Source organism: Phascolarctos cinereus, unplaced genomic scaffold (genome assembly GCF_003287225.1).
Source record: "Phascolarctos cinereus isolate Bilbo 61053 unplaced genomic scaffold, phaCin_HiC Scaffold_4;HRSCAF=312, whole genome shotgun sequence".
Classification (NCBI taxonomy): domain Eukaryota; kingdom Metazoa; phylum Chordata; class Mammalia; order Diprotodontia; family Phascolarctidae; genus Phascolarctos; species Phascolarctos cinereus.
Window position 1 is genome coordinate 678,367,257 of NW_027555847.1, and position 15,123 is coordinate 678,382,379.

Below are 15,123 nucleotides of genomic sequence, written 5' to 3' on the forward strand. Positions count from 1 at the left end.
ATGTTCTCCCTCCTCATTTCCAATTAATGACCTCCCTGGCTCCCTTGAAGTTCCAACTAAAATCCCTTCTCTACAGGAAGCCTTCCCTCTTTTAATTATTTCCTATTTATCCTGTAAATAGCTTGTTTGTACATATTTGTTCCTTTGTCGCCTATTAGATTGTGAATGCCTTGAGGGCAGGGGGCTGTTTTTGGCCTCTGTTTGTGTCCCCAGTGATTACACAGTGCCTAGCCTGCTTAATAATATTAATTGATTTGACTGGTGAAATGCAAGGCCAGCATGAGTCAATACCTTGACATGTTATCCACAAACCCTTCAGACATTCTTAGATGGCATTAATGGAACCATGTCTATAGCAAGTTAGGTGACTATCCTGCCATGTTTTGCTCTGCTTAAACCATAGCTGGAGTATGGTGTTCACTTCTGAGACCATATTTTAGAAAATACTTTGACAAACCAGAATTAGTCCAGAAGGAATCAACCAATAGGAGGGACCCATCCTCATGGTATGATCTGCCATACCAGGATTGCTTAAAGAGCCTGCTGGGGATATTTATCCTGAAGAACAGAAAGCTCCAGGAGAAGAGGAGCATTATGGTTCTTACCAACTCTTTGAGGAATTGGCACAGGGAAGTTGGAACAGAGTTGTTCTGTGTGGTCCTAGAAGACAATACTAGAATTAATGGGAGGAAATTACGGAGAAACAGATTTCAACTGAATATGGAAAAGAGTTTCCTAACAGTCTCTAAAAGTGGAGCTGGTTGCCTGCTTCATGGGGATAGTGAGTTTCCTGTCACTGGAAGTGTTCAAGAAAAGACTGGCTATCTATTTGTGGGAAATGTTATAGAAAGAATGCCTATTTCAAGTAGTGGGGATGAGAGTGCAGTATAGTGGATAGAAATCGAGACCTAGAATAAGGAAGATCTGTGTTCAGATCCTTGCCCGAGTGACACAAGCTTTGTGTCCCTGGGCAAGTTGTTCGTCTTGGGGTCAAATGCTTTGCAAACCTAAAGCACTGTATAAATAGAAAGTATTATGACCTGCAAAGTCCCTTTCAGCACTAGGTATTTAAGAGCACCTATTAGGTCCTTGCACCTGTGTAAGTGTCTGTGCTGGAGTTAGTAGACTTTCCTTACATTGCCTTTACTCCTAACATGCCTTCAGTCCATTGTGGACTCACATTGCACTTAACTGGTTTTTTCAAATGGCAGCACAGGATCACCTGTCTTCTAGGGGAAGCAAGAACAAGTTGATATCCTCTAAGCATCAATGGGGAAAGAAATAGTGGCTATGCATGGTTAGGATTCATTCATTGATATTTTTTAAAAGCAGCTGTGAGCTTTAGCATTGACTTTGTATTTCAGTTCTGGATGTGTAGTTCATGTTTCCTATGGATAATGAGAGTGGCCCAAACACTGAAAAAATGACATCCAGAAATGGGATGAAACATCATTCAGCACTCTTTCTTTGAACTGTGACTCTGGCTCTTCATCTGAGGCAGTCACACATTCATTATTCCCTTTGCCTATCTGGAGTGTCTTAATTTGTTTTGCAGTTCACCAGGAATGGACTTTCTTTTTTTTTTTTTTTTAAATTACTGCTATAGACATCAGCAATATTCCCCATCAGTGGAAAAATAGGAGACAGTGTTTTCTGTTGCATTGTTTGCAGATCACCTTGCTTCTTCAAGAGGCTTTTCCCAGTCCTGCTCAATTTCAGCGCCTGTATTTTGAGATTATCTCCACTTTACCCTTGTCTTTACATAGTTGCTTGCATTTTGTGTACCCGACACTTAACATAGTACCTGGCTCATAGAAGGAGCTTAATAAATGATTGTTGACTTAACCTGACTCTTGGTCTGTTTTCTCCTCTCCAAAGTTGAAGAGGTTAAATTAGATCATCTATAAGGCCCCCAGCTCTGACAGACAGTCTCTGCTTTCCCAACTCGGTATTCTAAGCACCCTTCTGGTTCTGACTTGTTAGGATTCTAAGTTGAGTGAGTGTGGAATGCATCAGATAATTTCTGTATCTGCTACTTGAGTGACCTTCAGCCAGGTCTCTCAGTTTCAAGTGCCCCCAGTCCTGCATCCTACCCCTATGCATTTTACAAGTCACAAAACATAAAGACACATGTTCAAAATGTTCTGCATTGTTAATGGTTCTTGCACATACATTTCTGAAGGTGTAGCTCTGATCGTGCTTTGTAGACTGTTGTTTTCATGAAGTGTTCTTATCCTTTGTAGGTTTAAATGGAACATGCAATAATTCTAGTGTTCCAACATCAACTTCGGAAATGCCGGATTATCTATTGTGAGTAACTTCCATTGTTATTTTCAGGTCTGAGAACGTGCAACTGATACAAGCCTAAGACATGCAGACTATCCATTTGGTTATGTAAGCTAGGTCACACTCATGTGGGCTTCTTGTCACAGAGCAGTTTCTGTATTCACCCTAAGACCAAATTTGGTTTTAAAAAAATTCGCCTAAGAAATAATGGCACAGGAAACTTAAGATGTCACGTTTTCTCCTATTTCTGCTTGTTCAGATGCATATGTTGTAGTCATGCATAGTAGGAAAGAGAAAAATGTAAAATTCTATCTATTCCCAATAGAATTGGCAAGTTTTTGAAGAAGGAAATGTCATAAAATGCGTATGTGTATGAATTTTAGGCAGTTCAACCTGTTCTGCATTTGTCTCCTATTTAAAGTAGGAAATTGACTGTATGAGATTAATTGGATGTTTCGAGCCACAGCTTATAGCTACAGGGGTGTGGGGGGAGGGGTTGGTGGGTGTTAGAGCTACAGAATCATGGTGTAGTGGAAAGAACTCTGGATTTGAAATCAGAAGCCTTGAGTCAAGTCCTAATATTGGGCAAATCACATTCCCTTTCTTAGCTTGTTTCTTCCTCTCTGAACATAATACTGGTACATCCTCCCCAACTTAAAGAAATGGGAATTGATAATCTTATTGAAATAGCATCTGAGAGGGGCAGCTGGGTGGTGTAGTGGATAGAACACCAGCCCTGGAGTCAGGAGGACCTGAGTTCAAATCCAGCCTCAGACCAAACACTTGACACTTACTAGCTGTGTCACTGGCTGGGCAAGTCACTTAACCCAAATTGCCTTTTAAAAAGAAAAAGTATCTGAGTATTTCAGGGATCTAGAGGTCCCTCACTAGCTGATCCTACTGTCACTGAAGCAAGTGATATTCCTGTCCCCGAAGTTCTGTCTGCCTCTAGCTGTTGCAGCCGGTGCTAAAACTTCTGTCTCTGCCTTTCTCAGAAAATATGCTGCCATTTCCTCCTCGGAACAGCGTCAAAGTTATAAGAACGATTTTAACGCTGAATACAACGAGTACCGAGATTTGCACGCACGGATAGAGAGAATAACTCGACGGTTCACACAACTGGATGCAGAGCTCAAACAGCTTTCCCAAGGTTCAGAAGAATATGAGGTATCACTGACTGTCTCAGTTCCAGATTTGTTCCCCTATGTATTTACTACTTCTCCGTCCATTTAATTGGGATCATTTAGACATTTAGAGAACTGACTTATTAACAGTAGGTGCTGGGAAATGTGAGGAAAAGGGCCAGGGGCCCACAGTTCAGTTGACTAAACTCTACTGATGGTCCTGAGGGAAGAACAATTAGCAGATTGTCCGGCAAATTGTAGCTTCTGTTCAGACTTCTTGCCCAGCGTTAGTTACCTCGATTGGAAGCTTTAATACATGCCAAGTGTGGCTGAACCCGGCTCTTTTGTACGAACCACAAGCCTTGGTTAAGTCAGACAATCTATGGAAATGCCGGCTGTGCTAAATGCTTTTTTTCCCAGAGGCCTTAGTGATTTCATATGTTCAATAAATACTGGTTATGTGCAAAGCCCCATTGTTGGCACTGAGTGGAGACAAAAAACGAGTAAGACAGTGCTCTTCAGTAGCTTATGGTACAGTGGGGATGACAGGAAACATCTAGAAGCAAATTAGAAGGTGAAGCGCTATCAGATCAGACAAGGAAGAGATCCCTGCTGGTTGAGGGAGCTAGGGAGAGCATGGAGTGGGCTTGATGGAAATTTAGCAGGCAGAGGTGGAGAAAAGAGCTGGCCATTTTAGGTGTTGAGAATGATGATGGAAGCAAAGGTATTAAGAGAAGAAATGCAGGGCATGGAGAATGAAGATAGCAGAACTCATTTTTTCCCTCCCCAACCAGCACGTGTTACGCTGGATTTCTGGCCAGACGTCCATCTCCTGATGGACTCGTGAGTAGCAGTGCCAGCTTCCCCGGTTTTGCCTTGCCCCTCTCTCCAGTTGCTGTGTACTTTTTCCTCCTTCAGATTTCTTTTCCTGGGCTCCTTGGTCTGACTTTATGTGATTGTCTTTTAGCTGGTCATTTGTGCCTAGGGTGCACTTTAAAGTGGAAACAGTGGGTCAGCCGGGGCAGGGGGGGAATTACTTTTCTGCCGTTGTTCCTTGACTGAGGCCGCTCGTGAACAGAAGGCTGCAGGGCACCATCATGTAGCTGTTGCGATGGCTCACGTTCTTTTGGGTTTCTTTCTCTCTGCAGACCACCCGCGGTCAGATTTTACAAGAATATTGGAAAATCAAAAAGGTGGGTAAAAAAACCCTTTGTATTCCCTTCAGCAGACGTGCTCCCTCGTGTGCATGCACTTAGTATATCCAGAGATGGGGATACCCAAAGACGACAATCTGTCTGGCACTCTGACGGATTACACAGGGCTCTCATGTACAGGTCATCTGATTATTATCCTTCATTGTACAGGTGAGGAAACTTGACATACAAATAGGCCTCGGGGTCACACAGGAAGTAAGTTCAGGCCTTCTGACCAGCAGTCCAGTACTCTGTGCCCTGCAGCACGTGTGTGCTGCCTTGGCCTGAGACACAGCACATCTTGCCTGGCATTCTCAGTGAGCTGGTGGTGATAGGGAGGAGATGAGATAGTTACAGAAGTGAATCATCTCAATACAGACCAGAACGTAAGCACAGAAGAGAGGTTCAAAGTGCTGTATGCCTTCCAGGGAAGAAAAGATGGTGTCACGGGGAGGAAGAGATCAGCGAGAGCTTGATGGAGTCTTGTGGTGGGTACTCAAGACCCAGGGCGGCCATCTTCTAGCTATATGACCTTGACCTTTTTTCTGAACTTCAGTTTCCCCATCTGTAAAATGGGGATAATCATCCTGTTCTTGCCTTCCCCTTGGGATTATTGTGAGGATCTGTGATCCCTTAAGTGAAAGTGCATGAAAGCACTTTGGTAGCAGAAGGGTAAGCAGTGATTTATGCCCACAATTTTTTGCTTACTGACATACTCTCAGAAGTAAGAGGTTGTAAATATCTTCTGTGAGATAGCAGTGGCACAGTGAGCACAGTGTGAGCCTGAACTCCTCATCCCTCCACGCTGCCCTCTGCTGTCTACTCTTTTACCTCCCCCATGAAACACACCTATAGCCCTCCCCACACAGACTTACTCCCAGTCTCCCACCAAAATGCAGGAGGCTCTTAACCTGGCTTAAAAGTCCATGAACTGGCTTTTAAATAGTTTAACAACTCTCTTTCAATATAGTCGATTTCCTTTATAATTATTTTATTTTTATCCACTTAAAAGCTTTATTTGGAGAAAAGAGTCTGTGACATAAAAAAGGTTTAAGAATCCTGCCCTAAGCTCTTATATCAATATGACTTTTCCATAATAACAATCTCTCACATTTATATGACATGTTGAGATTTATAAAAACTTTACTAATATCACCCTGTTAGATAGTACAAATATAATTATCTCCATTTTACAGATAGAGAAACTGAGGCTCAGAGAGGGGAAGTATTTTATTCAAGGTCACACAGCTATTAAATGGCATAGCTGAGAATCTAATCTAGGTGGTCTGACCTCCAGTCTTTCCACTGCATGATGCTGTAATGGGCTTCTGTAAAGCGTCATAGAAAGGTAAACTGTCATTTTATTGATTTCCCCCATATTACACACACACACACACACACACACACACACACACACACACAGAGCCCTGTTGTGATATTTTGAGACTATTCTTTATGCACACCCCTTCCCTCTGTCCCACTTCTCCCAAATCATCTCGTAAGATGTCATTGGATGTGTAGGTGCCCAAAGCATCTCTCATTTTATACATTTTAGAGATAAAATTTTGCCGTGTTTTGTAAATCCTGTATTAAAATAGAATTGGGTTTTTTTTCCCCATGAATTTCTGAGGAAACTAGGGTTTCTTTGGTAAAAAGAGCTCCTTCTGCTGCCTGAGGGTCTGTTTTATGTAAAGACCCAGACTTGTAAGGGGATAGCAGGAAAATTAAGGAAAAGTTAAGCAAGTTCTCTTCTTGCTGTCCCGACCTTCTAAAGGAAGGTATAAGAGACGGTCCTTGAGGATGGGAGCAGATGTGAAAGATAGTTGGTAGGAGTAGAGTCTACTGGAGTGTGCACTGGTAGGTGGGGAATGCCCATTTCAGGTTATAGGGCTCCACCACTGACATGGTGGCTGTGGCCTTGGCCATCATGTTCCTCTTCTGCCATAAAGAATACTACTGTCTACCCTGACAAAAGGAGAAGAAGACATATTTGTATTCCTGGAATCCTGCCTCAGAGCAAGGGAGTCTCCTTTACCAGAAATCTTCTAGCACACACCCTTGTCTGGTATCACTGGGTACACAGGGGCTCATGTTAGGATCTCTTCTGAGCCCCTTTCCAGCCCCGAGATGCTAGGACTGTCTGTTTTCAAGGGTTCCTTAAAGTGCGGCTCACAGATGGAGCTAAGAGGAGAAGGTCACTCATCTCCATTTCCATGGGACCTTAGGGCTTTCTGTGGCCTTTCAACTTTTTAAAATTTTATTTTAATAAATGCAGTATTTATTCACTTTTAACATTTTTTTAAATGTTCAGTTCTGAATTCTCTTCCCTCCCTCACCCCTTGAGAAGGCAAGCAATATGATATTGATTATACATGTAAAGTCATGCACAACATCTTTTCCTATGGCCTCTAAATTCATCAACATTGGATAGCTGCTACGTAGAAGACACTTTCCTCGCAAAAATCTGATGAGGTGCGGAGTGTCTGCATTATCCTGGTTGGTGCATGGATGATTGTGCTGGACTTGGTGTCATGAAAACAAAACCTCACCCTAGACATTTAGTGCCTTTGTGACCCTGGCACCTCATTGAACACCTCAGTTTCCTCATTTGTAAAGTGGGGGTAATAATTGCACCTACCTCACAGGATGAAATGAGATAACACATGTAAAGTGCTTCACAAACTTCTAAAGCTCTCTCTCTCTCTCTTTAAATGCTGGCTGTTGTTATCATCATCATCATCTCTGTTTTAGAGGTTAAATGAGTTTCAGAGACTTGGTGACTCAGAATAATCCCAGAGCCAGAAGGGCCTTCGGAGGCCCAGAAGGGGTTGAGGGCTTGTACAGGCCTGGATGAGGTGGTCAACTAGCCTGTTGTCCTCTCTGCTTCCAGACCCAGACTGCTCTATGGCCAGGGAATTCCCCCCGGTTCCATCACCGAGGTGTTCTTAGTATTCTCTCCCTGATCTCTTTCAGACTAATACTAACTACAGCCAAGAAAAGTACCGTTGTGAATATCTGCACAACAAACTGGCTCACATCAAGAAACTGATAGCAGAGTATGACCAGCGGCAGCTGCAGCCTTGGCAGTGACCTGTGTGCTGGGGAGTGCCGGGCCTGGATGGACTGGTGGCTGGCCGCAGCTCCCGAGCTGCCACTGGGCTCCACTGGCTCTTGCTGGGCCACTGGCATTTCAAGCTTCCCCCTTTTGGGGTGTGTGGGGAACAGGGGAAAGTTTAAAGAAAAGAAAAATGTATCTATTTAACAAAAAGTAGATAAATAAAAGGAAAACTCACTCATTAACTTCCAGAGGAAAACGTGCAGGGGAACTCCATGGTTTCCATAGGTTTGAGTGAGTAGCAGGTTGTCAGCCCCTGGTTGGGCTGCTTATGATCCTCTGGTTCTTCTGCTTTCCCCCTCAGGGAATGGGGGCACCACTGGGGGATGCATTTTGGGGGCCCAGTCACCAGCCTAAAAAGCATCTTCTTTATATGCAAGCTGTCTGGGCGCCTTGCACAGGATCAGCTCCTGAACCCCATGGGTCGAGCAGGCGTCTCTCCAGCCATCTCACTGGATGGCTTCTCAGAGGGCCCAGGCCCAGGGCTCAGCTTCATGTTTACTATTGGAAAATGCTTCTGCGGCCCCGGGCCTTGGGAGACCAGTCCCTGGAACGCCTCTCCTTTGGTGACCGGCACCTGTCTTCAGCCTGCATCGTGCGTGCTGTCTCCACTGTCCCAGAGGACTCTGAGATGTCTGTCCAACTTTTCTAGTTTTATATGAAGATGGCCAATTTTATTCCTTGCTAATGAGACGATGGTCTATTTTTGTATGAGAGAAAATGCATCTTTTCTAAATCCGTGCCTCTCCTCCCTTTTGGGCCAATGGTCTGGATCCCTTTCCTTTGTTCTAATTGCAGTATTACTAAATCGATAGAGGCATTATTATTATTATTATTGTTATTATTATTATTTTGGTGATGCCCTGTAAAAAGAAATGCAAGCAGCTGGAGGTATATTTAGAGTTGGGGGCTTTGGTTTTGACCCCTTCCAAAGAAGCGGCAGGCCCTCAGCTTTTGGAACAGAACGAGATCTGGCTGAGATCGATTGAGTTGTCCCTCTCCCAAGATCCTTGTTCCAGATTCTGAACCCTGCCTTACAGGTCTTCAGGGAACCGCTGTGAGCTCAGCCCTGGGGGCAGGGCCCCCAATGTAAGTCTCTGGGCTTACCTTCTTAATTCCTTCCCTCTGTCTTTCTTTGAGTACCCCAAAGTATTCCTTCTTCCAGTCTTTCACCTGCTTGGTGAGGGTTTCTTTGCACTAGAAAGTTCCTTCTCTAGGGGAATCTGTTGCCTGGAAATAGCCCCTCCTTTTCCTTTGTGTCCAGCTCAGTTCCCCCAACTCCCTCCCTCCCCAACCTGGCATTGTACCAGATAGCCACCTGAGAAGCTGCCCTCCTCCCTCTTCCCATGTCCTCAGGCATGCCTGCTTCACTGGGGCTGGCCTTCACTGTAGATGGCTACTTAGCTATTTTGGGATTCATTCAGAGTGGTAATCTGCATTCTCTAGTTTCCCCAGATAGGAAACCTGCATTAGCAGGAGCATACCCTTCAGATTGAATGCAGTCAAAACTGATAGTGGATTTGTGTGTCGAGCCCTCTGGCTGTCTGAACATTGAGACAGAGTGAACCTCTTCACAGTAAGCTCAACTTAACAGAATGTCGAGATTTGGCCTGGATATGATTGAAAGGAGGGAGATGCTGGAGTATCCAGCATCATTGAACTGACAGTTGTTAGTGGAAGAGGCTGCTGCATCTACCCATCAATATCCTAGCCAAATAAGCTTGCAAACAGTATGCCAGAACATCTGGCAGGCCACAGAGAACCAGATAGGCAGAGGCATCCTGAAGTTGGAGAAAGATGTCTTTTCCCCCAGATGGGCTTGCATCGAGGTTCGCTCCATGGCAGATGGCTCAGCTTTGAGGACTTCAGACTACTTTCTTAGCACAAATGAATAGAATTCACTGAAGTGTGAGGGAACTTCCCAGACAGGCATTGTGGTGTTGAGAGGCCTTATTTGAAAATTTCATGGAGACGACACCCCCATGTTGTGGGTAGACCCTGATCCGGTAGGTAGATGTGGTTATAATAAGGTCTGACTGGTAGTACCAGCAGTGTCCAAGTTCATCCCCTAGAGCAGAACCTTCGGTGGCTAGGTGGGCCTTGCCCACTGGGCACGGTACTTAAAGATTACGCCTATATTTGGGTTTACAGTAGGGTGTCCAAAGGGCACATCCCAGGCTTTAAGAAAGATTTATGTTCAGGTACCCAGCCAAGGTCAGGGTGTGTCCAGCCATAGGCATTTGGGAGGTTGCTGCCAAAACAAGTTGTAAAGACAGGTGGTTCCAGACAGCTGCTACTGACCTTGTTAGGGAGGAGTCAGGGGCAGGGAGGATCTTTTCCAACTACTGCTTCCAAAGAGCTGGTGTCATTTGGTGGAAACAGGTCGACCGGAGTGTTCCTACACCCTTCTCTTCCCCCTCACCCCCTTTCCTGAGACTGCCTGGATCACTTCAGAGCCTGCGCCACGTGGCTCTTGGTTCTTCATGGAAGCACACTGACCAGCATTCGCTCCCGCTCCCTTCAGCAGGCTTTGGAATTTTGATTTGCTGTTGGGGGCCGGTGGGGTGGGTAACGTATAGGAAGAGACCTTATCCGTCTTTCTGCATCTGCTGTGAGGATATTTTTGCAGACAGAGTTGTATACAGAGATTTGTCATATACATGTACATGTATATTCTGGAACTTAGAGAATTGGAATATAAAACAGAGAAATATTTAATGAATTCAAAACTGTGAGACCCAGTTAGCGTTCAGTGACTCTTGCTTCATTTCTCTTTCAGACTGTCACAAGACATTGTAGTCAGACCTGCCTTTTTATGGGTTTTTTTTTCTTTTAAGGGATTATGAAGCTAAGTAAATGTGTGCTATTTGGGTTAATATAAACCAGTTCTAGGTGATTCCGTATGATCTAACTTATTGATACTGTGTTTCTACTTTGTAATATTGTACTGTGGAGAAAACAGATTTTGAGCCATGGAGTTGGAGTTTACAAAAGCTTTCAAGTTTGCCAAAATGTTACAATTGAAAGGCTGCCTAGTCTTCAGCTTTCCTAATGTTTTCTTAAAGAGCTAGTGTCCTTTTTGTACACTGAAAAGGTGAATGCTGATTTTGCAACATACAATAAAATTCACTGTATTGGAAGAGAAAAAGTTGTGGTTTTGTTTCTTACTTAAAACGCTGTAGGGAAATCTGTCAGCTCTTCCCTAAACACCCTTCTGGAGCCAAAAGCAGTTGTCTTTTGCCTCTTGAAAGGACATAAACTCCTTTCTCAACCTAAAGATGGCTCTGGGCCCAAACTGACCATTCAGAAGTTTTAAGAACAAAGGGGGAAAATATATGCAGCACATCAGATCTAGAAGGGGCATCTGAACATGATGTCAGCAGCAGCGGAACCTTAGAAAGCATCTAATCCAAACCTCATTTTATAGATGAGGAAAACTAAGGCCCAGAAAACGAGTAACTTACCTGAGAGCATAGAACAAGGTATTGGATGAAACCAAGGCTAGCACCCAGGTCATCTAAGCCCACAGCCTGCCCTGCTTCCTAGCAGGGGCTTCCAAGCCTTTCTCAGGATCGGACAAAGCTTCCTTCTTGGGCCCTAGTTCTTTCAATCTTTCCTGTTATTCCTGCCAGTCTTGCCACTAGGGTTAATTGTATCTGCCTTCTAGCACCCCTCAGCTCAGTAATTCCTTGTTGCCCAGGGCCCAGTGTGGGGCTCCCTCCTGCCAAGGCTCGAGGTCACAAAGAAACCAGCTAGAGGGAGTTCTAAGAAAAGCCACAGGAATGATTTGTTGGGCTAGGAGTGGATAAGAGCAGCCCAGACATGAAAAACTCAATTACCAGTGCTGGGGGTTGGGTGGGGAAGGGGGGGTGGTTCCAAAGACTTTTTGGGGGTGGAGTGGGGAAGGTCACTGGAGAGCCAGGATGAAATTTCCAGAAATAGCTACCATTTTCCTGCACTTGACTGCTTACAAAGTGGTTTCCTCACAAGGACCCTTGAGGGGAAAGCCTTGCAGGAATTCTCCTTTTTACATAGAAGCAAACAGGTTTAGAAAAATCCCGTAACTTGTATTTAGTGTCACTGTTTTTGCACCTGGCAAAGACAGACCAGGACCAGAACTCGAATATCTTCATGCACTAACCCTGCCTCCATAAACCTTAACCTTTGCCCTTGCTGTCTGCCTAGGCCCCCCAGAGTCCCATTGTCGGTGAGCACAGCACAGCCAGATTGCTCAACCCAATATGCTATGGCTTTCCCTTTCCCACTGCCACCACCATTGTACTAGCTTGGCTTTAGGGATTGGAGGTCTTAAATGGAGGTGGAGTGCAGGTGAGCCTCAGGGAAAACTTAGGATCAGCAATCTTCTTGTCTCTTGAAGAAATCATAGCCTTCCTTTCTTCCTCAGCCCCAATTCTGGGGTCCTCTGTAAAACCCTTAGAAAAGGAGGCTTGAAGCTGATGAAACTCGTACGTTACCCCAAACAGCAGAACTGGGACACACGTGTGTGTGTGTGTGTGTGTGTGTGTGTGTGTGTGTGTGTGTAGACACACATACATATTCAGGGCCCACCTTCTTAGCAAACAGCTATTGGAAAATGGGATAGGCTGTTGGGGGGGGAGGTTGAACTCTCCTTAATTGGAGATATTTAAGCTGGGGCTGGATACCATCCCCCTTCCCCTCCCTGCCCCCAAAAGCATTCCTGCCGCAGTGAGAAGTTCCTTCAGATGACCTCTGTGAGCCCTTTCAGTTCTTTAGAAATCATGGCATATTCGTGTTAAGAGGGATAGCCAAGCTAGATGTGTGGCTTTGGGCAGCTCTCGATCTAGCCCTCAGTTTCATTGATCAAAAAGGTTAGCCTGATCTCTGAAGTCCATTGAATTTCTGGTATTCTATGATCCTCATATTAGGGGCAGGAATTGGGAAGCCTTCTTGGAAATGGTGGCTATTAAAGCTGAACTTTGAAGGTTGGAGAGGATTTGGTTAGTCCAAGATGAGGGGTGGGGGTGAGGGGGCATTTCAGGCAAAGGAAACAGAAGCAAAGCTGTGGAGAAAAGGCTTGGGGCCGTTTCCAGGGTACAGAGGGAGTTTTGTCCAGTTTGTCCTGAGCCAAAGCTCAAAGGAGGGGAGGCTGAGGGAGATAAGGCTGGAAAGGTAGGTGGTCAAAGTTCTCAAAAGCCAGGCTTTGAGGCATTTGGACTTAATTCAATCCCTGAATGCCATTCTAGGGGTGTTTCCATCTCCTACTGAGTTGGGCTAATTCAGACATGTCCCTTGGAGTTGGCTTTGTACTGATCCCTAGGATTTTATGGGTTGTCTCCAAGGGAGGCCTCAGGTGGTCTTGGCTGTTAGGCTCCAGCCTTTCCTTACAGGAATGGGCTTGGGGTTCACCTTTTTTAAAATCTTAAAAACCTCCATAGGCCCTGAGTGGGGGCAGGGTAGCTGAGCTAGGTTAGCCCAGGAGTGGGTCCGAAGTCCCTGGGCCCTGGAGGCCCAGCTCCTTCACACTTATGGGGCCAAACTCCCCACAAGGTCAGGGAGGGGGAACAGATTAGCAGGCAGCTGGAGGAGGAAAGCTCTGTCAGTGGAAATTTACCAACTTCCTGCCTAGCCCCTGAGCTACCATCCCATCCTGGGTGGTGAGGATCAGACCGGAAATGAAAGGGGCTCCCTGCCCCACCCCCCCAGCCTGACCATTGAATGCCTGAACCAACATGAGAGCTGGAGGTCTCCTCCCCTCTCCCAGATTTGTCCTCCTCTCACTTTGGCATTTGCAGGCTGTTGAAAGATCCCAAATTTCAGAGATAAGCCTGAATCCTAGAACCAGCGTGGTCCTGTCCAATTCTAGGCTATGGATAACATCTATGCTTAGGCTGTGTGGCCTTGAGCAAGTCCCTTCCTTTTGGGGACCTCAGTTTTTTCACCTACAAAATGTTGGGCTAGTTTTCTAAGGTACCTAGTTGACCCCAATAGTCTTTATTCTTTTTCTTTTTTGTTTCTTTACAATTCTGACTTCCTGTGTTCTAAGGTACCTTTAAGCTCTGTTGTTCTGTGTTCTGTGTTCTAAGATCCCTTCTGCCTCTGAAATCCAGTGTTTCTAAGGTCCTTCCCAGCTGACATTCTACATTTTAAGGTCCTTTTCAGCTCTGATGTGTATTCTAAGATTCCCTCCCAGCTCTCCGAAATGAGCTGATTGATGAATGAGCATTGAGGAAGCCAGTCTTATTCCAGGCACTCCTTGCAGTTAGGGAGAAGTTGGCACAAGTATATCCCCGAGGAGGAGTTGGGTCCTCTGCCTGCTGAAGAAGGCTCAGCTGTTTTAGCTGGTTTGCCTGATGGATGTCTCCCTCCCCCAGCTCAGTGGAGATAAAGCCTTCTCCCTGGGCACCAAGCCCAAAGGATGCTTTCACCGCGGGAGCTGAAGAACCCTTCCCATGGATGCTGCCTCCCTCTTTGCACTCCTCCGGCAATCACGGGTTCTCTTAAGGCTGAGGCTGGCACCTAGCACATACATAGTTGGTGCTTAATAAGTGTTTGTTGTTTTGGGATGAAATGTTGAATTACATCCCCTCCCTCCACAACCCTTCTGACTTTCCAAAATAATCCACCTTTTGGGCCCAGGGCCAGCACGGAAAGTTTTAGCCCCAAAGGCCATTTGTTTTCCAAAGCTCTCCGGAAGATGGGTGGTGGATGGCTCCAAGAGGCGAGCCCCCACCTCCTGTTTCTGTGAGAGTATCCGCTGTTGCTGCCTGTGAGCGCCTGGTTCTCACGCCTGTTATCAGCTGCTGATACAGCACAGCTGAGGGGGCTGATGGTCCTTCTCCCTCCCCTCTAGCACTGGGCAGACTCAGCAACACTGTGGTCTTGGGCTGTCTGCCCCTCTGCCCCTCCCATACCTGCAGTCTCCTTTGTATCCTATAACAACTCTGAGAGGTAGGTGGTATTCTCCGCATTTTGCACATGGGGAAACAGGCCCAGAAGATGACCTGGATGTAGAGCTAAGAGGACCTTTGGGGCATCACAGGTGTCCAGCTTTCACATTTTGGATATGGGGACACTAGACCCAAATTTCTCCCCCAAGCTCAGTGAGTCACTAGCACGACTGAGCCAAAAGCCAAGGTTTTCTGGGCTCACCCCCCCCCAATTTGAGGACACATTCAACATAGTTTAGTTGGGCTTGACCCCTGATGAGATGTCTTCCCATCTCTGGGCCCCCTTCTCCCCAGTTGTGAAATAGGGGCGGTTCTTTAATGCTGCGGGTTTTCTGCTCTAATGTTCCTCCTCCCTACCACGAGGTTTTGTGTTCTTTTCTTTGTTAGCTGTGAGGTCCAGTCTCCATCTGCCCCATCTCCCCCAACTTAACTAAGGTATGGGGAATTTAGAGAGCCCCTAGCTCTGTGTGTGTGTG

The 15,123-nt window shown here is 45.7% G+C and overlaps 1 protein-coding gene across 1 annotated transcript in view; it reads left to right on the top strand.

Moving 5' to 3' along the window:
• The window catches only part of ELL (elongation factor for RNA polymerase II), a 148,725-nt gene extending 140,829 nt beyond the window's left edge, over nucleotides 1-7,896 (top strand). Inside the window, exons 9-12 of the mRNA XM_021008881.2 lie at nucleotides 2,244-2,310; nucleotides 3,282-3,453; nucleotides 4,559-4,603; nucleotides 7,577-7,896. Of these exons, the coding sequence (XP_020864540.1) occupies nucleotides 2,244-2,310; nucleotides 3,282-3,453; nucleotides 4,559-4,603; nucleotides 7,577-7,693 (401 nt within the window). The 3' untranslated portion in view covers nucleotides 7,694-7,896. The remainder of the gene's footprint in view (nucleotides 1-2,243; nucleotides 2,311-3,281; nucleotides 3,454-4,558; nucleotides 4,604-7,576) is intronic.
• The last annotated feature ends 7,227 nt before the right edge of the window (nucleotides 7,897-15,123 follow it).